Source organism: Amphiprion ocellaris, chromosome 4, assembly GCF_022539595.1.
Source record: "Amphiprion ocellaris isolate individual 3 ecotype Okinawa chromosome 4, ASM2253959v1, whole genome shotgun sequence".
Lineage (NCBI taxonomy): Eukaryota > Metazoa > Chordata > Actinopteri > Pomacentridae > Amphiprion > Amphiprion ocellaris.
In genome coordinates this window covers 30,509,787-30,532,476 of record NC_072769.1, presented here as the reverse complement: position 1 = coordinate 30,532,476, position 22,690 = coordinate 30,509,787, and the positions used below count along the sequence as shown (strand labels likewise).

At 40.1% G+C, this 22,690-nt stretch overlaps 1 protein-coding gene across 4 annotated transcripts in view; it reads right to left on the bottom strand.

The window, feature by feature from the left end:
• Positions 1-1,018: 1,018 nt before the first annotated feature.
• Positions 1,019-22,690, bottom strand: part of rgs12b (regulator of G protein signaling 12b) — a 48,043-nt gene continuing 26,371 nt past the window's right edge. For 2 of the 4 annotated variants that reach the window (XM_023268195.3, XM_023268196.3), the window contains exons 6-19: positions 17,944-17,965; positions 11,035-11,204; positions 9,937-10,029; positions 9,666-9,809; positions 7,929-8,111; positions 7,578-7,728; positions 7,163-7,257; positions 6,696-6,908; positions 6,020-6,093; positions 5,713-5,839; positions 5,525-5,621; positions 4,643-4,713; positions 3,475-3,646; positions 1,019-3,126 (exon numbers count right to left, since the gene is read on the bottom strand). In XM_023268195.3, coding sequence (XP_023123963.2) covers positions 2,519-3,126; positions 3,475-3,646; positions 4,643-4,713; positions 5,525-5,621; positions 5,713-5,839; positions 6,020-6,093; positions 6,696-6,908; positions 7,163-7,257; positions 7,578-7,728; positions 7,929-8,111; positions 9,666-9,809; positions 9,937-10,029; positions 11,035-11,204; positions 17,944-17,965 — 2,220 coding nt within the window. In that variant the 3' untranslated portion in view covers positions 1,019-2,518. The remainder of the gene's footprint in view (positions 3,127-3,474; positions 3,647-4,642; positions 4,714-5,524; positions 5,622-5,712; positions 5,840-6,019; positions 6,094-6,695; positions 6,909-7,162; positions 7,258-7,577; positions 7,729-7,928; positions 8,112-9,665; positions 9,810-9,936; positions 10,030-11,034; positions 11,205-17,943; positions 17,966-22,690) is intronic. The other 2 variants (XM_023268197.3, XM_023268198.3) reach the window with 2 other exon arrangements.

Sequence of the window (22,690 nt, the reverse complement as noted above, 5' to 3'; positions counted from 1 at the left end):
AGGTTGTTTAACAATAGTCCCTGCTGTTCTGAAGGCATTCTGAGAAACCTCAAAGACTCCTAACCACATGAGTAAAAAAGATTGTATTGTAAGATGAAAGAAGAATTATAACTTGTTTCCAAAGCGAAAGCCGGATTTCCTAATATAGGTATCTGGAAATGGCAATGTCCCTGCTCATTCTGTAGCTGAAAGCTAGCTACACATGCAATATTTTGTGTAAAAATACCAAATACTGGAAAGAAAAAAGATAACATTTATATAATAAAGCAGATGAATTTTAAAAAAAGAAATTTGACTCATGTTTTACCATTTAACAAGGACATACAGTAGTTTTTTGCATGTGTGTGTATTAGAATTTTTATGATCCTTTAAGATTCTGGAAATTCCTTAAGAACAGCTGTAGTGTTGTACTGTTGTACTATTTGTGTCTATTCTGGTACATGCTGTGGATGCTCAGTCGGATTCAGATCTGAAGAATGGTTTCAGAAACATGACAAAGAGTTTGAGGTATTGAATCGGCCTTCATATTCCTTAGATCTCAGTCTGATTGAGCATATTCAGGACGTGCTGGAAAACATCAATAGAGGCCCCACTTCATAACTTCCACGGCTTTAAGGATCTGTTGCAGAGTGAAATCTACGATTCCACTGTTCAGAGCTGATTGGTGGCACAAAAGGGACCTACATAATGCCAACCAGATGGTTTTAATGTTGTGGCTGCGGTTAAAAATATATTTCAATGAATAAGCCCACAATCACATTTTACCACTGGTGTTCCCATGATAATATTATGCTAACAGTCAGGATGTGAAGATACCTATAAATACCTTATCGTTCACACTTTGCTGAAAAAGTACACATAACAGTGATTCCACTTCAGCACCTCCAGACAAAGAAGTCTCAAGGACAAAATGAGGTACATGCGCTCATATTAAAATAAGTGAGCAGAAGAGAAGAAACTGGATACTACTGAAAGTTGAAGGAAACAGAGGAGGCTGTTCACGAGGCTACAGAGAGAGTTCAATCTCTAAAACATTTATTTGATCTATTTACAGACAGTACAGTCAACTGAACAGATAAGAATTGAATTCTACTGTGACACAACTGAAGAAACAGCGTAGCTGTATTGCAATTTCACAATGACTACAGCAATATGATGGTTTCACAAAGTAGACTATATACAAATTAATACTTTGAATTGATAGATGGTAAAAATGAAGAGAATTGGGGATAAATTAATGTCTTTTTGAGAATATAATACAAGATGAAATAAAAGTAAAACCTTTAGCAAATGAAAAGGTTTGAATGTGTCCAATTTTTCCAGCTGAAACCCTGCAGGGAATGAAAATGAAAAGTTGATTTAAAATAAAAGAAGCAAAAACTGCTCATTTACAGCCAGTGCAGAAGTTTCTGGATCATTTGGTCAGAAAGCAAGATTCCATGCATAAGCACACACTATAGTCTGTTTTTATGAGTGACACAAGAAAGGCCTGAGGTAAGAGAACTGTGGTAGAACACAGAGTGTACTGTGATCGGGATGATAAAGAACAGCTGAGCAAGTGTGTGTGTGTGTGTGTGTGTGTTCATGGCACTCTAGCAAATGTTTGTATTTATGGGGTCAGGCCTGCCGTGTCAGCATGCAGTTGCTCAAAAGCACATAATAAGTTGAAAATACCACATGTTCCACTTGTAAGTGCAGTGCTGTAGCTTCTATACCATTCTGCACCTACTGATTGTTAGGAGATATCGATTGTTTTCTGAGTCTGTGGCAGTTCAGCCACCACGTAGCATGAAACAGACATTCTGAAACGTTAAAGTAAAAAAGGAAAAAGCAGGGCGAAATGATTAAAAAACGTGTGAAGTCATGTTTGTAATTGGCTAAAGTGCATTGTTAGATTCTGTACATTGGGGAGAGGGGAGAGGGGAAGGAGGAGGGAGTTTGGCACCGGTCATCACCAACTCTTTCTAAGCTCATCCACGAGCTTATGTCTCCAGAAAAAATCCACAGCAAGTCCGCTCGAAAGTTCACACAGATACACACCACACAGGGAAATTCCAGAGACAAAGTTCTATTCAAGCCTTATGCATCCATTTTTCCTCTCTTTGTGTGTCTGACCTATTTTTGTTTAAAATCTGTTGTTGACATACAATAGATTGCTGGCCGCAAAGTAGTGCATACATCATCATCATATTAACTCACTATGTTCACCGTTTTTTCTAATTTACCTCTAATTTATATTGTATGTTATAATGATCTTTGCTCCATTTTGTGTATTTTTACACAAATCTGTGAATAAATGTTCCTGCGATTTGCATACAACTACAGAAAGTGATCTTTTAAAGTGAAAGATGTTCTATTACTCAGTTGAATGGAAGGAAGGGAGGAGATCTAGATGCATTTTGGGCCATTCAGTAGACAAAAAGTGGCCAACAAGTAGCTTCAAACTGACTTCAGTGGGTCTCCAGTCCGACTCGCAGTCAGGTGAAGGAAGAGGTGAAAGTTCAAACTTTTCAAGAGTTCACACGGGGGAAGTACCTGAGCTAGGCCGACCATCCTGTGCTTGTTGTTGGGGTCGGGGATTGGGCTTGGTCGGTAGGGCTGAGGGGGCGACGTAGTTGAGGCTGGGGCTGTTAATGTCCCCCTCTCCCACTAGAGTCAAATCGGACAGGGTGTCCTCCTCCAGCATCTGGACCGACTCTCCTCTGCCAGAATCCTGGAGGAGACCACGCTGGGCGCCCTGGGTTGGGTGGATGGGGGAAATGGTGCCAGGAAATGGAGGAGGTGGTCTGGTTTTCCTCCCCGCTCCACTCTCAGTGCCCAGTGCAGAGTCCAAGCTCTGGGACTGATGGCTCACGTTGAGCAAGTGGGTGCCGCCTCCTCCTCCTCTGCCATTGCTGTTCACCCTATTGCCCCGGTGACCGCTGCTAGGGAAGCTGCCGTTGTTGGGGTTACGGGAATTAGGGGTGGAGCAACTGGGCTCAGTTTCGTAGGGAGGAGTTGCAGTCTGGTTGGTTGCCACTGGTGACAGACGCAGAAAGTCTGGGAGCTGCAGGTCGCTTTTGTTTAGCAGGCCTCGCTGGTCGTCTGCTCGGTTGCTCTGAGCTTTGGATATGAGGTCGAAGAACTCTGTAGGCATCCACGCACACACACAACACAGCGTACGCACATACACACAAAAATAAACATGTGCACAAGTGCATGCATGTGCAAATGAGTAACCACCCCCATCAAGAGACACTTTGAAAAAGAGTAAAAACATTTTGTTGTAAACATGCAGCAATGTGTGTATTAATCAATTAGACAAGTCAAAGCTACATTCATTATAAGCAGGAGTGACTGTGCTACATGTAGCTAGCTTAGAAAGCATTTGGGGCTTCTGCAATACTGCAGACAAGCAAAAGGGGTTAGTGAGATCACAGCAACACGGCTACAGAAACAAAAGAGAAAGAGAGAGGGACGTCATTCAGTCTTTACCTTCAGCTTCGTCTATATTAATCTTTTTCTGCTTTCTTTTCTCCGGAGCCTTATGGAGAGAGACAGAGTGGTTGGGTAAGGGTTGGCTGCTTGTGTCAGGGCTGGGCCCAACCTTGCCGTTTTCCCCATGGGGGTGGGCTGAACCGGCATTCCCTGACGGCCTGTCCTCCCCCTGGGGGCCACAAGGAGAGTCATAGTGGTACAAGTATGGGGGAAAAGTAATGACAAAAAGTGGGGACCAGTGCTACTGATGCTGACAAGGGTGACAAATCGTGAATAAGAACAATTTGATGGGGAGTGGATGACATGAGCTTCAGTTCTTGGGGCTGTTTTTGTGAAGAAGAACAAATAAATAGGATCAAAATGTTCATGGTAATTACGTTATTGGCTTGTTGTGTCTATAATCAATGGCATACATTAAACATAATTCTAGCAAAACATATATAGTGATCAAAAACAGGTGGGATGTTCCATTCAGACAGCCATAATGTCCACTGTGTGTGCTAAGCATCATCAACGTGTAGGCTAAAAGTAACACACACCACAACACCAAAAGGACCAGCTATCCACTACTTAAAGCTGCACTACTGCGTCTGAGGTAGGAAAGAACCTGTTTCACATAAAGGTTCTAGGATTGATGACCATTTTTGCTGGTCATCAATCAGGTTAAGCCACAGCAGTAACAAGAAAACCCAAACAGCAAACTAAAGTCTACTACCACCACCAGCAACATCCCTTCCAAGTGCACAGAGGGAGTTCTAGGAGTTCTGGTACCCAGCAAACCCTCAGTGAGGTCAGGCTTGCATTGCCTGGCAAGTGGGGTTTGTTATGGAAGAAAGAGAACCAGCAAACCAGAGAGAAAAGTTGATGATGCGTTCAGCCACAGGCAGTACACGATAATGGAACATTAGGAACCTTGACAGTGTGACGGGACTTTCAGCCCCACAGCAACAGTCCATATAAATATGGTCACACACAGCCCAGACACTGCCAGAGACACACATAATACACCTGCGCACATTTATGACACACTGCAAACAGACATGGGCGATTGAAGACGGCAAGAGGGACACTTAGTAGCGTGACATTATCAACCAGGCAGTGGACACATTCGGTGGGTTATGGAACATTCCAGAGCAAGAGGAAAGGAAGCTGGAGGAGATCTTACTGTTGTTGATTGGTTTCTGCTTGTAGAGGCCGGAAGGTGACTCTTAGAGGGAGCTACTTTCTGTTTGTCTCCTGTGTAAAGGAAAGGGAGCAGGAGTAGAGATACACAAACAAAAGGTATGAAGAAACGAGACAGTATTCTTACAGCAGCTGTGTTTCCACATGACTGTCAAGTGAAATTGAAGAAAACTTTTCAAAACGTGGCAAAAAATTCTGAAAAACCAACCGCATATTAGGCTATTTTTCCATTGACTATTTTGAAGCGAATAAAGTGGGTGGCGTAGTGTTATCAGAAGGTGGCGGTATAGATTTTATTAGACATGGCTGGAATTATGAGAGTAGAACAAATCCGGAACAAAATCAGTGCTGTGTTCCAAATTGCAAAGTTTTTCTGTTTACTTTAAGTATGTAGTGCAGCTGCCCTCACAAAACACGTACCATTTCATGCGACACCACAACGTATGTGACGAGGATTGTGGGGCAGAATGTCCGGATGCAGTAGGTCTTCCAGGTATTTTTGGTGTACTACATTTGACACTACTATGTCTACATGCTAAATCTTTTTCTGGCATAATATCTAGTATGGAAGTAAGGATATTTAAATGCAGTCCACTTGTTTGTCAACCACTAAAAAACCTCAAAGAACAACAACAAACACAATACTATGGCCATCTATGAGAGAAAAATAGAGAGCTCTGCCATGTTTCATACTGTCCAGAGGCAAGCACGAAGCCAGAAGCAGAAATAGCTAATCAGTCATGTGAGATAAATGCTATTTCAGAACTTATTTGAAAAATGTGTACATTATGCAAACACGGCTAATAAGAGACAAGAACTCACATTTGTTACTGATAGAAACTGTACGCATGTGCGTGTTCCTTACCTTTTCCAGGAGCGTGCTCTGCTATATCTAATACCACTCGCAGCCCGTCCAGGTTAGAAATAGGAAGACCTAGATCTAAAGGCTCCGACTCCCCACTCTGAATCACACAGAAACACACATACATTTGATGACAGTTTGACGTCGTCACCTATACTTCCTGCGTGTCTGCAGCCTGAGGAGTGACTTACAATTCGTGCCACCAGGTCAGAGAGGTGCAGGCCATACTTGGCCACCACAGGCCGGAGGACTTCAGTCACTGGCTTCGTGGGTTTAGCTTTTAAACCCACTGAACGGTTGATGGGGACCAAGTCAAGTCTGAAAACAGGAAAACAGAATTAACCTTCACTTGAGAAACAGCAGCTTTAATGTAAACCACATTCCAGGCCCAAGAGTCTCTGCTTTAGTCTTGCTATCATTTAAAAAGTTTTAAACCCTAATTTTGATATTTCACAACAGCCAAAACTCAGAACAGTTTATGACTGTATGTTATTGTACCTGAAGAGAGTGCGTTTTTCTAGTCTGAGGTCTCGAGAACACAGCGTCATACAGTCTTGGTCCAAAACAAGTGGCTGAGAAACAGACAGAGAAACAGAACAAGTGAATCAAGGAAGATGTCCAGGTAGGTGAACAACTCTGGAGTTTGGAATAACTTCCCATATCACTTGCAGGGTCTTGGTAATGATATTTTTTTTAGCCACTTGGGGGCAGAACTTAGCAGGTGCCACAGCAAGCTGAAAATCAGATACACTATAATCTTATGAAGTTGATTTGTTGTATTTATAACTTTTGGCAAAGTGTTGCTTGTTTGGGTGATGAAGGACAATCAAAACTGTGAATGTGCAGACCGTAAATAGAAAACAATGTCCTGAAAGACATAAATTTGTTCCATAAAGTTGAGATCACAAACAGAGTTGGATGATAATTCTGTGGGTTTATCATGAAAACTATCTCCATATATCTATCTAGTCATAAGACCCACTGTTCATGGAAAATATTGCACAATGCAACATGAAATTATAATTTGCTGTTTGGGTGAAGCAAGAAGACTGACTCAGACTTAATTTCATGTGCTTCTGTTATTTGCTGTGGTTGTGGATGATTTGTACAGAAGATTTGAAACACACACAAAAAAATGATCTTTAGAAGAGCCCCATGTGTAACTGTGTCATACCTTCTCCCCTCCAACCAGGAAGAGGTCAATAGCTGCCAGGTTGATACACAGCTTCTCACAGAGCCCCAGCAGCAGGTCCCTGATAGACACTCCGGCCCTCAGTGGCACAGAGCAACATGAGCCGTCCGGCAAGCTTATGTTACACTGCCTCAAGGGGGCGCTGCCCCCTCCTCGCTCTCCTGACCCTAATACTGCACCTCGAGAAACATCAACCTGAAGGAGGAAACAGAAACAAAAAAAGGCAAAAGAGAGGAGATAAGTTAGTGAGAGGAGGGTTAAAGCAATCAAAACAGATCATCTGAGTTTACATATTTCAGTATTTTCATTTTACTTTTAAAGCAGACAAGTTAAATTCAGTACCAAGAAGAGCATGAAATGAAAGCTACTCCATGCTGACATGAATGTCTATGTGCCCACTACTGTGATGTACAAACTGGTTATCTCATGATGTCTCTTTCCACACTGACCTCATTTCTCCCTGATCCGGACATCCCCAGCTCCAGACTGGCTCCTGAGGACAGTGAACCCTGCGACTCACGACGACCATTGCTGCCAGAGAAATCTACAAAAATACTATACTCATAAGTGAAGTTACAGAAAAGATTTCAGTTTTTAAAAAGAATAAAACCAATCAATGCTTTCAGTTTAAATTTAAAATCGAATATCTAGGTTTGTTCATCATCAGTCTACAGGGCAAACTGTGTGACATTACTACTGCAAATAGCTTTAAACCACAGTTTCATGCACTTCAAAGAGTCACTGCTTAATAATCTTTTCCTATCAATCCAGTAACAGTGCTGTGACTGTTCCACCTTATACATAATTTATTTATTTTTGTTCTGAATTTAGCTCTTCAGCAGAAAACAGAAAAAAAAAACTGACTGTAGTTGAAGTCCGTCAGTTCTCGTTTCTTGGGGCCTTTGCCGAAGCTCCTGTTGCGGGACCAGGAGAAGAACATGCCTTTCCTCCTGTCTCCTGAATCATCCCGGCTGTCATCGTTTAAGGATCGTCCTGATTTGCTCTTTTTGTCATCCTATAAGACAACAAAAATCAATAAAGAATGGTAGACAAAGACATACAGACACATAGGCAGAAAAAAATTCAACAAATGATGCATGCAATCCCATTACAGTATGCACACACACACAAAAGCCATCATCATTCATCACAACCAGTCCCTTATTTCTTCTCATTGTACTGTCCTGTAGAATGGAAGGTTTTACGTTGTGTTACCTTCTTAGGTGTGGAGAGGTTGGAGCGGTCAGAGCCGGTGGTGCTGTGTTTGGAGGTGGGGCTGCTGGGGATGTGGTAAGGGTCAGGCAACGGCCTTCCCTCCACCTCTGCTAGCATGCATTCTTGGTACAGCAGAGACTTGAGAAACCGCGTGTAACTGTCAAACTTCATGAGGTTGAAGATCTAAGAGGTGAAAAGCAGGAAGAGAAGTAATCAGTGAGAAAGAGAAAATGGAAGGAGGGATGGGTGGGTGCGGAAAAGAAGGGAGAAGAAAAGGGCAAAACAAAAAAAAGGAAAGGAAATAGAGGAGAGAACAGCAAAAAATAAGCAATGGCAAAAACAGAAAAAGCAACAGTTAAGGGAAACAGTTAAGAAAGCGTGGAAAGAGAAAAAGGATAACAAGAGGGTTAGGGGAGAGTCAGAAAAAAACTACACTGCTAAAAAAAACCTGTTAAACAGTTTTTAATTAATTTTTAACAACAATGTACTGCTACTTTTAAGATTCTTTCCCTGTTTGTTAAACTACTACTACATGTTCACTTGAAAAAATACGGCTAAAATCACAAGTAATGTCCACATCAAAAGTCTTTAACTTTTGCCTGTAAAATTACACAATTTCAATTGTATGTAAATCAGAAAAAATATACAATTTTTTTTTTAACAAATATATGCTATTTTTTGAAAGAAAAAATATGGAGGCCGGATGAAGGTTAAAAAATGGTAAATAATAGTTTCAGCTGTCATTTCTACAGATGTTCCTGTTTTATTAATAAATTACAGACAATATCTAGTAAAAATCACAGGAAATGTGTCAATTTACATGTAAAAAAAACAAACAAAAAAAACCCAAGCCAAAATTAAAAATGACATTCACATACAATATCTGCATTTTTACAAATGGTAATCCATTCTTTTATAACATTTGCCAGTAAAATTGTTCTATTCTTATTATATGTAAAAATTTTGCAAATATTTGCCGTTATTTTAAAAAGAAAAGTATATTAAAGATCAAAAAGTGGTAAACAATTTTTATGACTGTTATTTTACAGATATTTCCTGTGTTTGTACGTTTGATTCGGCATGAATGTGAAAGTCTGACCGCAAATGTTTAATCAATGGTACCATGTGATCTGGAGGAGGCCAGGGGTATTCTGGAGAAGCTATTCTTGGACTTTGATGGGTGTGTGTGTGTGTGTGTGTGTGTGTGTGTGTGTGTGTGTGTGTGTGTGTGTGTGTGTGTGTGTGTGTGTGTGTGTGTGTGTGTGTGTGTGTGTGTGTGTGTGTGTGTGTGTGCGCGCGTGCTTTGTGAAAAAAATATGTGTGGATGTTTGATGTGTAGCAATATCGAGGCTGATGGTGAGGATATCCTTCTTGCCTTGTGACTCTTATCAGAGTTTGAGCATCTGAGTTTAGCGCTTGAAAACAATAGAGCTTTTCAGCAACTTTTCCTCCTCCACAGCATCTAAGAAGTCATTCACATCCATCCATGATGCTAGGCAGTAAGCGTAGATGAATAGTTGGCCTCAGGTTGTATGACCGTTTAGCACTGTTATACTAGTACATTTTCAATTGTAGTCTGTTTTTATTCAGTTATGTGAGTACTAACAAATTTGGTGGTAAGGGAAAGCCTCCTTCTATTTCCCTTTGTGTACAAAGGTCAGTGTAGTTTAGGTACAGTCTCTGGACAAGAAGCAGCTGCTAGCCACTCTGATATTAACTAGGTTCCTTTTGTTTTACCTGCAGTTGCTGCTCCTTGAACATGTCAGGTTTTGGGGCGTTGAGGATATCGTCGGCCAGCTGAGCTTGACTATCTATGTTCACCGGTGTTGTGGCTTTGCTAGACAGGAAGCTGTTGTAGATCTCCCTGGCTCGCTGTGAGAGCTGGAGAAAGAGAAAGATGAGAAACGAAGACAGCCCATTACCACACATTAAACTTTCTTCAGTTATTGCTGAAGGAATGTAAATAGATGCACGTGTGTGGTCAAACAATGTCTTGCATATCTGTTACCTGCTTGCTGTCATTCTCATGGACATGGCTGAAGTATTCACAAGCCTGCCAGAACAGGATATTCTCCTCACTGAATTCCTTTTTCAGGAATTCCTGCAAAAAAAAATTTAATTAAATAAAGAAACATTACACAAACTATTATACAAATACTATATGAATCCAGGTAATACAGAATAGAACAAATTTGTCAAATTACAAGTGCTCAGCTTGATGAGCGGTTTGACAACAGGATAAAATTCAAATACGACTTTTACCTGCTCTGTAACTTAAAGAGCTCCTATTATGCATATTTACAGATTTATAATTTTATTTTTAGTATCCACAGGAATGTGTCTAAATGTTTTAATGTTAAAAAAAAAAAAAAAAAACATTATTTTTCCTATACTGTACATGTCTGCAGCACCTGTTCTCCCCCTCTCTATGAAATGGTCTGTTTTAGGTCCTGTATGTTCACAACCCTTCCTCTAAAAAAATCAAGTCAGCTGTGATCGGTCAGCTGGCCCAAAGAAGAAAGGCCTGTAACGTTGGTTACATTCTATAGCCCCAAATCTTGACCTTGCAGAGGCAGAAAAAGTGAGGAAATATTGTGTAGACTGTGAGGAAGCTGCTCCTTCTTGTTTTGAGGATGTGCCAACCTAGCAGCTAGGCAGATGCTATGCAAATGTGTCACATGGTGACGTAAACAAAGAGGAAAAGCCTGGACTTCAAACGAGGCACTTCAAACAGTTAAGAAGCAGTGTTCTTGGGGGGGAGAGAGAGCAACTCTCTTTGGCATGGATTTGGGACTTTGCAAGTTTGCAGACCTTTTAAATGCAAAAACGAGCTATAAAGCACACCCAAAAAGCATAATAAGGTCTGCAGCGAAGTCTTTAGAGTATGTTTGTACTTCATTTCGTGGTGTAAAAGTTTTAAACAGGTCATTATAATACAATTACATCACATTACAAAGTACATATTGACAGCAGGATTTGGTACAAAACTCTCCAACATTTTAAAGTGTGCACCTATAGAAAGGGTTAATAAAGTTAATAAAAATATACAGAGCCTATCTGTCATGAGCATGTGCTGGCCAACACCAGTCAGGTGCTTTTACAGTACCGAGAAGTATCGGACTCCCACAGGGTCCTGCAGCAGCCTCTCAAAGCAGACGGCCCAGCTGGCCACTCTCCTCTCAGTGTGGCGCCGGTGGCTCTGGACACTGGGCAGACTAGCATTACTGTTCAGACTATTGTCGCTGCTGCAACCCTGCAGCTCCACGCTGTTCAGTTCTGTTCACACACACAAAAAGACAAACAACATCAAACAGTGGTAGCAATGTAACCTCAGTCGTGCTGGGGATGTCTAGGTGGAGATTTTCACTATACCTAATGCATTCCAATTTTTGATGTCCTTATTGCATGCATACATTCAATTCAATTTCATTTATACAGCGCCAATAACAGTCAAACTGTCTCAAGACGCTTTACAGAACCCATAAGCCTGACCCCCAGAGCAACAACATAATCATTGGTTGATGTGGAATGGATCATTATATTTAAACTCAATATCAAGATATTTCAAAATGATTTACCACTACACTAGAACAGTCTCTTTGTTTTCTCGCCTGTATTCCTGTCTGCAGGAGGTTTACAGAACTCATCACAGCTGTGTTCAATGCCATAGACAGTACATGAACCAGTCTAGTCAGACCTCATCCTCCCACACATGTACCCACTGTGGTTTTCTGTTGCTTTGGATTTAGCTTTGTAACGCAACACCCACATTGCACACTTTCACAAGTACAAGCCCTACAATACTGATACTACACATGTGATTTGCAGCTATTTGTAGCTCATTTCTTGGTAATAAATTTCTTGTATTTTTCACTATACTCTAGTGTCTCCAATTCTTTCTGACAGAGACATACTACAGGGTAGATCTCAATATATATAAAATAACAAAACTGATCTCCAGCACAAGGAACTATGTTTTACTGTTACACTTTACACCAATCACCCACAACATTAAAACCACTGACAGGTGAAGTGTATAACGCTGACAATCTCGTTACAATGTAATGGTCTGCTGAAAAACCTTGGGCTCCAAACTCCACAGATCCTAATCCGACCCAGCATCCGTGCGATGCGTCAGAACAAGCTGGATACATGAAGGCCCCGCCCTAAAACCTACAGGACCCAAAGGATCCGTTGCCAACGTTCCAGTGCCAAACACCACAGGACACTTTCAGAGGTCTCATGTTCATGCCCTGATGGGTCAGAGCCGCTTAAGCAGCACAAAGGAACCTACAGGATATTAGGCAGGTGGTTTTAATGTTGTGGCTGAGCAATAAAAAGTTTTTTAATTATGGGCAAGAGAGTTGTGTAGAACCATAATGGGATTTGATCCTATCATTAGGAAATCTCACAAATATAAACATTGAAATAGATAATGTGCTTCCACTATCGTTTCTGAGTGCAGTACCTGAATCTCTGCAACTCAGTGCTGTTCAGGTCAAAGCTCTTGTAAATGTATCAGCAGAATGTTCCATTGTACTTGTTATCTTTGTGTATTATTTATGGACTAGTTTGTTTACTTTTGACCAGCTTTTAGCACTATTAAAATATCAGCTTAGCATCTTAAACAATGTAGACACTTTTGTATTGTACATACTGTAAATACGCAATCCGTTAAAAGCTCATAGGTTATCATTTATTCATATGTAAAACATCTATTCATAATCAGTTACTTATATGCTTACTCATTTTCAGAGAGAGAAAATGCTTTTGCGTTTTCAGGTTAAAGCTGACCACTGCTATCCTTAATATTTTGTGTTTGTGTTACATATGTAGGATCAAAAATAAAGCCACATCATGACTGGGGTCTCAGTTTGAAGAATCTCCTTCCTCTACGTATGGATAGTAGAGCTTAGAGTTTCTGATATGGTGAAAGTAATTCCATAGGCTAAAGTTGTTTAAGTATTTGAAATGAGGCAATGGAAAAACATTTTTATGTTTACTGTCATCTTATACATGATTTTTCCCTCTTGAACTTCTCTTTGAGAGACATGATAGACAAATACTGCTTTTCTGCCTGCAGCAAAAAATAACAGCAAATTTACCAGCAAATTGAACCGCAAAGTGTTTGTTTTATTTTTGTAAGGTCATAATAGGTTTTCCATTCAATACTCAATACAAATACAATACAAAGTTTTTCTTGAAAAGTACTATCTTAACATCACACTCATTAAGTTTGGTGCAGTAACACTGAATTATTCTAAGAAGAGTGCATCTAAGAATCAGTGATTTTTACCACCACTAGACAGCAAATCGCCCATGGTCCTAATATTGAGATAAGATCAGGAGGCAGAGACAGAGACACACAGAAACACTAAGAATAACCTGAATGTAGCTTCAGGTCTTATGAACTGAAACTGTTCTGCTAAGTTTACATAAAACAAAATACAAGAACAGCCAGCGGGAAGACATCACGGGTCAGGTGCCCAAAACAACGCAAATGCTGTAAATACACTGAAGGAAAAGATTTCCAATGGCTAATGTCCTGGGCAAGGCTACTAATGGAGAAATATTTAGTGAATTTTGTTTATGCACATTTGTCCTCTGTTTAATGTTATCAATGGCAGTTTCCACAATGAGGATATTTTTAATCGGTTTTGCTGAACCACTCGGATCCCCCACTCTTTCTCAGCTCTCAGCAGCATAGTAAACAACTTCTGAGGCTTTCACTTAACATTAATGGCAATCTATTTGTGCACAAGAGAGGCAAACATTTATCCATGTATTATCTAAACCACGTGTCCTGTTTAGTGTCACAAGAGTTGGAGTTTGTAACAACACTCAACCTGACTGAATGCACAATACATCGCAGAGAAAGGTCAATAATACAAAGTTAAATTTGGATCAATATCAGGCTTCAGACACTATTTCATATAACATTGTATCATGGTTCTCTAAACCACACATTTTTCGCAGTAGCCGGTTGAATGTGTGTTTTTGTTTATCCCCTTTGCACAATTTTGAAGTAAACAGGACTCGACAGGAAAAACTGATGACACGTTTCTGTGACCTAATAAGCATTTAAAAATATTTAAATGTGATGACAGTTGCAGGGTTGTTTTCTAAATTCTGATGGCATGTAATCACACCACACCTGCACAGCCTTGAAGAAGATTACCTGAGGTTTCCAGTGCAATACATCAGCATAATAACAAAGTTGTTTTCCAAAACTTAAAGGAACATTATTTAATAATTTGGTAACCTAAACAAATTCAGCAATCTAGAAGGATGTTTCACAGGGAAAACGCCCGGCAGCGAGTGAGCAAAGTTCCATTTGTAAAATAGCAGACTTAAAGGAAAATAATTCCTTTCCTATTATAGATTCCTTACAATTCTGCCCAATGGCAGTTTTAATGCCTGATTTCTAACTCTGTATTCTTTAAAAACCAAACGTATTCATGATTCTCTTGGAATGAAGATAGAAGTGAGTAACACCACTGCAAATGTATGGTTCACTGGAAAAAAATAAACCACAACACTCAATCATCACACCATTCAGACTAGCAATAGCATCAACAGCTGTCTTAGCCACATTTGTACAGACAGACGAAGCTCATTTTTCCCTCACCTATCAGGTCATAGTTAGAAAACTATATATTTGATAAACTAAATCACTAAACTAAGGCAAATCAGATATCCAACATCACAGCCTTCTGCTGTCACCCTATCGCCCTCATTGCTCATCTGTGTCCAAAATCAAACATTTCTTCAGCCAGGAAAACAAGCGTTCAAAGCTCCAGTCCTGTCTCCTCACCTGGGTAGAGCTGGTAGGAGCCTGTGTGGTGCCAGCGGGGCAGGTAGCGAATCCTAAGTGGTAACCAGGCCCCTCCATCCATACTCACCCTATTAGGGCCCCTCAAAAACTCAAACACACAAGGTTGGACACACAGTCCAAGAGAGGGCACATAGACTCACACACGCAGCTGACATAACAGGCAGGAAGGGAAAATGGAAAAAGAAAAAGGAGGGTATAAAGAGGGGGAAAGGAGGCTGCAGCTGCTGCTGGTGAGCAAACTGGATGACAACCTGAGAAACCACACAGAGAGTCAGGTCGCAACGTGCACGCGCACCCGCATGTGCACCAACACACCTCTGTAGGCTTCCAGCTTGGTAAGTGATACAAGCACACACAGGCCTCGAGATGATGAATAATTCAGAGCCGAGGTAGGACGGAACTAAAAACGCTGGAGCGCACACACACATGCATATACATATTCATGGACACACACAAAAACTGCAGTATTGATGAGGAGCTTGTTAAAGGAAGGACACTACTGACACTAATGAGTCCTGCAGCCCCCATACAGCTACACACACACACACACACACACACACACACACACACACACACACACACACACACACACACACAAACACACACACATAGCATCAGAAAGTCTATACAGCATGTCAACCTCCTCTTGTTTTGACTTTTCTGACACATCAAAGCTAATGATAAATTGTGATGTTGGTTCACAATAAGACACAATACAAAAAACATGCAGATACAACCAATATCAGCTGTATATTATTATTACTATAAAACTGAATGTACAGTCTAAGTGATCTAGTGAGAATTTAGAATACTGTACATAAAATTGAGGCTATTTCATGCATCATTTCATTTATGAATTTATTTTTTAAACACATATACACTTCTACTCTGAATCATGAATACACTAATGATGTAAAAATTTTGATGGCTGACTAATTGGTTCTCTTAAGTAGGGGTGGCAATCACAGAGTTGCTCACAATACTATCACTCATGATAATGACAGTATTATGATTGCAATTTTGCAACACACAAAGAAGAAAAATATTCCTACAAAAGAAAATAATGGCTTTGCAAGTTAGCAAACAACAAATAAAACATGTAATAAAAATTTTAGCATTGATGTGTAAGCTGAGCCTTGTTGGTTTATCAACTATTATTGATGAATATGTAGCAGAAAATTGTAAAAGAGATCTATTTTTAAAAAATACATTTGAAGCCCAAATGTCCTCCAGTTCTGGAATGACCCAGCAAAATGAAGACATATAATGTGTAGATATAGTCCAGTTTTTGAAAAATAATAATATATTTACAACTCTTTTTAAAACTATAAGAATACAGTATTTTTAAAAATGTTGAGGCAATCTGTAGTTGAATTTGATGATAAATTATGTGGAGGAGGTGTTGCAAGGAAATTTAAAGACGCTCAAGCAACTGCCACACAGCTGTCACAACTTTCCATCAAATTCTCACAATAGCATTTTTCATCTTGTATTATTGAAGATACCACTTGAAAAATTTGATCAGTATCTCTCACTGTTTGAACTTTTTCACAGGTTTGTTAGCTTAATTGTGCAGGATTCCTTTCGCGACTAAATAACATTCATTATTTAGCCTTCATTGAGTCAGTGAGTTTCTCAACATTTAATCTGCCACACGAATAAACTGTCAAACTACCACGCTCTTGTCCTCACATTTACTCGCAATGTTTTCTCTGAATGAGGCAATTTAATGCATATAAATACAATGTCTATAAATAAAAACAATGAAAAGTTGAGTTGAGTTGCTTTCTGCACTAACTTGATCTATACTTTCCAGTTGAAAAAACTCGGGAGGAACAACAGAACATTCGTCTCGAAGTCATGAATCTCCTCACATCACATGCACATAAATGTACGAGCAGAAAATGCTTCATCCTTCACTTAAAAAACAACTCATTCTCAGGTAGAGAGACATGTGGTGTGAATAAACAGCCATGAATGCTTCTACATTGAAACTGATGTGTTGTTGTCGTCAATGTAAACGTCTGGATGAAATTCTATCCTCCTTTTGTTTCGTTTCTCACCTCCACTTTCTCCTTTTATCTGCCATCTGCCATACATTGTGTCTTTCATGTATATTTGTGAGGTGTTAAAGGACCAATAGAAGACCTTTTGTTTTTGTTCTCACATGCTAATTGGCTACAAGTCCCAACAGTTTACCTCAGATGAGATCCAGTACAACATGGTATGACATAACAGTGCCTGAACTGTGTCACATCCAATGCCAAAATAACAGCAGAAAACATGTTAGGTGTTGTAAAACAGTGATGAAGCAAATGATGAATTATCAAACAGTGTCTGTAACCCTGCTCCGATTTCCAACACTTTCCTAACTTGGAACTAGGAAGGCTACGTTGGATAGTTTCTGAAACGACAATCAAGCCAAATTCGCAGGGATATGCCATGTTTTTGGACATGATAAGATGACTTTCTAGACATTTACCTTGCTGCATAAAGAAACTGTCGCACTACCACTCTGTCACTTAAATGTTGGCCATCATAAATGTCTTCGACTCCATCTAAACATTTGTGCAATTATTCAAGCTTGTGCAGCTATAAACATGTTTGTTTTTGGACATTTACCTATTATAATAAAATAGAACTTTGAGAGAGTAATGTTTCTAATATGGATCACTGTATCACAAATACACTGGTAAGAATTAGTAGAGAATAACAAAAAAGTCAGTCAGTCAGAATTTTATCTTGAACTGCAAACTCTGTGTTCTGTTTCTAATGCTGTGTCTTATCTATGATGTCCCAGTTAATGTGCAGTAAACATGCTTCAAAATCTGTGACTATCTTTAATTTTTAGCCTGCCAACAGCAGGCAGAGGTGGGGCAGAAGCTAATCAGGTCAAACCAGACTATCTGTTGTTTTCAAAGTTAGTTTTTCGCTATGTGAAAACATAATGACAATAAAGATTCTTGATTCAAATGTCTACCATGAACATGGCCATAACTCTGCACTTTGAAACAGGACCACTGACTCAAAACAATACGTAATATAGAGTATTTCATTCATTTTCATGCTATGTGAAGATGATCATAACAGCCAAAGATGTCAAGGGTTACACGATGACGAGAAAAGATTACTAAAACAGATACCCACAATGTTAAATACTGTCAAGGCATGTTTACTCACCTCCATCAGAGACTGCAGCAGACTGTAAAGAGAGACAGAGAGACATGGATTAGGATTTTTCCTCCACACAGATGACTGACACTCATAGGAGCTCAGACAGGACATGAGGACCAAGAGGCAGCAGCCTAAGCATGCACTTTTGGCCACACAGAGACACAGACTGGCCTGTCTCATTAACATACACACTTTCACATCATGACACAGTCAGGTTAGCGCCCACATTCATTGTCTGCTGTGTGGGTGGAATTATCTGTGAACTGGCTGTGCTTGCTCTGCAAGAAAAGAAAACTTCCTCAGAAGGGTGGGGTTTACTCTCTCTCTGTCTCTCTCTCTCTCTCTGTGTGTGTGTGTGTGTGTGTGTGTGTGAGTGTGTTAAGGTGAAGAAAGGATCTGCCCCCAATTTCACAGTAAGTGAGATGTTTGCTTGCATATCTCACAATCCATAATTGCAGAGTTTAATATGCAGAAACATTTTGAAACTCTATCAAATCTAAAATTTCACTCGCGCACAGACAGAATATCTAAACAAACATACTTTTAAGCTAAACTGACTTTATAGTGAAATCATGTTTCCCTGACACAGACTCAAAACAGCTCACACACACACACACACACACACACACACACACACACACACACACACACACACACACACACACACACACACACACACACACACACACACACACACACACACACACACACACACACACACACACACACACACACACACACACACACACACACACACACAGTATACACTCAAGTGATTTCTATCCCAGACATGTTGAGCTGGGATGAGATCATTCAACACAGACATCAGTAATGTAGCTAACTCTGGAACAATGAAACACTGTATGACTCAGACAAAGCTAAAGGAGAGAAGTAGACAAAAGGGAGAAAGGGGTGAGGAAAAAAAGATTGAGACCGGAGAAAAAACGAGAAAAGAAGGTTGAGAAGCAGCAGACAGGGCTGTTTGCCAATGAGAATATGAGAGAAAGAAGAAACAAAGAGAAGTATAAAGCAGAGAACACCAAACAAACATCAGCTCTCTGGAGGAAACTTAAACTGAGCCACACTGTCAATCTGAGGCTTTTGATGCTGTTACGCTGACCGCTAAACTTACTAATGACTGGCTTTATGCCTATTGATATGGCAGGAACAGGCACTGCAGTAGTTATGTGAGCAGCTGCACTGGTTATGAAGGTATTTTCTGTGGTATATTTACATTTGGAAATTAACTTTTAATAATTTCATCAGTACTCAGCACAGACACGAGGGAATCTTCTAGAAGGCTTGATGATTTTCTAAGGTTATTTTACAGATTTGTTAGAAATGTTGGAACTTGTTTCTGAGAAATCGTGTGGTTGCTCCGCTAGTGTGGTATGGTGAATACTAAATAGAGTAACCACAAATCTCTCTGGCTTTTTCAAAGCAGGAGAAACCACAAGACAGACATTAAGGAAGAGCTTTAACATACATTTCATTTTATTATCTTATTAAAACTCCAAGCAGCAGAATGTCCCCAGGCCCTAAGAGTAATAAGGGAAACTTATTATTGCAGAGAAAAGTGCTACGACCACAAGTACATATGTAGTTATGTATAGTTTGCAGTTATTTCATCTAAAATGTACATTCACTCAAGTAACCAGGTTACTAAGACCATATTTAGTTTTAGGAACACGTGTGTATGAAGAATTGAGATAGGGAAAGTATTGGTGCAACAGCAGTGTGCAGCATGAAGGAAAAGATCATTTCTTGTAGGAGTTAGCCTTTGTGTTAAAAACAATAAAAATACTAAAACTGAAACCAGCACTAAAATATAAATAGATGCTTCCACAGTTTCCACAGCTGAGCAGTAAATAGCAAAATTCACATTCACACTGTGAGAAAAAAGTGTTCTAGTCTGATTTTACTCTGTGACAGAGTCTAAAAGCTCACTTGGAAAACTAAACATTCATAGATGAAACCTACACAAAACTTAGAGTAACTAGGTTACCACAGTGCATGTAAATATGCTCTCAGATTTCTGTACATATAAAGGCACTCTGGCCAATTTTCAAAAAGGCAAACTACTTTCTTTTTTCTTTTCATTTTTTTTTTTTTTACCAAGGTAAACCCTGTGGTATTCAATCTGTAATGAACCTGTGATGCACACAAAACCAACAATGCACACTTTTACAGCAAAGTCGGTCTAATTAAGTTCACCCCTCAGTGCAGCATATGTGCTGGTTGGGTTCATGTGCTTCTTGGCCATTTCCTCTCTTGAACCAAGCTGTGCTGCCCAGATGGCACAGCCATCTTAATCACTGGGATTAGCTGTTTCAGACTGTCCGTGAAAGACTAGAGGTTGGCACAGGCGAATGAAAAGAGATTTGGTGTGACTTCAGAGCAGATGATTGTGGTCAAACCACTACAGAGGAAGAGAGAAAATGACAGAGGCAGAGACTGGTTACCTGATCCTTACACTGATTAGAGCACCACACATTTCAACATCATGTATTTTGTTTCCCGTGTATCTGTGTTTCATATGTGTGTACAGACAGGCTGTGTCTCAAATGAGGGCCGTCTACAGTATGTTTGCATATGGCCAACATCTGTTAGAGATGTGTTTTTTGTGCGTTGGGTGCATTCTTTTGCTTTTGTGAATGTATGTGTGTGTGGGTGAGAAAGGGGGTGTGTTCATTTCTGATCCCCATTCAGCTTCAGTGTGATCACTTCCAGACACACAGTGGTTGAGGCCCCCAAGTTCCCTCTCCTCTTTTTTTTTCTCACTTAACTCTCCTTTAGCCTATTTTCACTCTCTCTTTCCTTTTGTTTGTTCTTTGCCCCCTAATCAGTCATCCAAGTCTTTCACTCTCAGTCTGTCCCTCATTACCATCATTCTCCTTCCACTCTTCCCTTAACTCATTCTCTTTCTCTTTCCCTTCTTTTGCCTTTCTTGAGTAATTCCAGCAGTGTTTCCCCTCCTCTCTTGGCAGGTCCAGGTCATTCCTGACAACCCGCAGAAAATGACTGGGGTTTTCCAGACATTCCCTTTTAAAGTTCCTCTCCCCAAGTCCCACGTCCACACGGATGCATGCAGCTGGAAAATGGTCTCGATAACAGAGAATCACAGCATCAAATGTATCTCCACTGTTTTAAACAAAGAACGTGCTGCAACCTCATAACCCAATTTATACTTATTTTAGCTTCCGTTGGTTTCAAATTCAGTTGCACAGTGGGGGAGTGGTTAGCATCGTCGCCTTGCAGCTAGAAGATTCCTGGTTCGCGTCACCTGGGCCTAGGATCTTTCTGCATGGAGCCTGCATGTTCTCCCTGTGCATGCATGGGTTTTCTCCAAGTACTCCGGCTTCCTCCCACAGTCCAAAAACATGTTGAGGTTAATTGATAATTCAAAATTGCCCGTAGGTGTGACTGTGAAAGTGCTGTTTATCTCTACAGCCCTGCAATAGACTGGTGTCCCCTGCCTTTGCCCTAAGTCAGCTGGGATAGGCTCCAGGCCCTCCGCAACTCTAATGAGGACTGAGCGGTGTATAGATAATGGATGGGTGGATGGATGGTTTCAAACTGAGACAGCTGAGCTCTACACAACTTTAGTACTATTGGCAGTACAGATTTACCACAGCCTCAATACTATTGCTGTGGACGAGATTTTTGACATTGGTGGGGCTTTTGTGTGCTCATCATACGGAAAATGTCCTCATAAGATCAGCAGAAATTGACACAACAGCACATGACTGATGCTGCCCAGTATGGCTTCTACATTTGTGAAGGACCTGTTCTTTACTGGCAGTAAAAAAAGGCCTCAAGCAAAACATCAGAATGTGTGCGAGTGTGTGTATGGTTATTAATTTGGTGAATTCAGACAGATGTGTAGCTAATGGTTACCTCTTGTTAATAAACATGTCAACACATTGTCTATTTGTCATTTAAACTATCTCACAGAGAGTCTCTCATGATGCTATTATGATGTTTATTAGATTTAGCTGAACAAGCTTGTCGAACCTCACCTGGTTTTTAGGGCAGAGACAAAACGACAGACCACAGAATCCGCACTACAGAAAACCCTGTGCTTCCTAAACACAATTTTAAGCAAAAATAAGTCCAAATAGCAGCTTGGTTTTTACCTATTTTAAGAAATAACAGGAAAGATGTAATGGTGCCAACATATTACCTCACTAGTAGGTAAGTGAGGTATTTGACATTTTATCTTTTCTGGCTTTATCATTAAGGCACAGATGATGGTACACAAATTTCACAAAAGCAAACAAGCAATACACCCTTTAGATGATCTACGACAGGGTTTTACGATACCATGTGCCCACGGTGTGCCCCCAGTTATCAAAATGGCTAACAGACGTAATATAAAGTGTAACTGACATTGGATTTTTGAGGCTACTACCAATAATAATATCTGGGAGTTTAGAAACTCAAAATATACACTCATCAGCCATTTTGTTATGTGCATCTGTGTAGTCGAATATAATCAGATATAGCTGCTCTGCCATAATTTCTACTTTTTGTCCACAAAATTAGCATACATGAGGGGGGAAACATATTAAGTGCACCTTTAAAAACAGTGCCGTCCAAGACACAACTACCATCAACGAGAATGATCTCAATAACAAGCATACAGAATTATCACCTTTTTGACGTCAACAAAACCTGAAAATGCAGAAGCGTCATAAAAGTAGAATTTATGGCAGAGCTGCTGTATTGGATTGCATTGAATTTCACAAGTGTA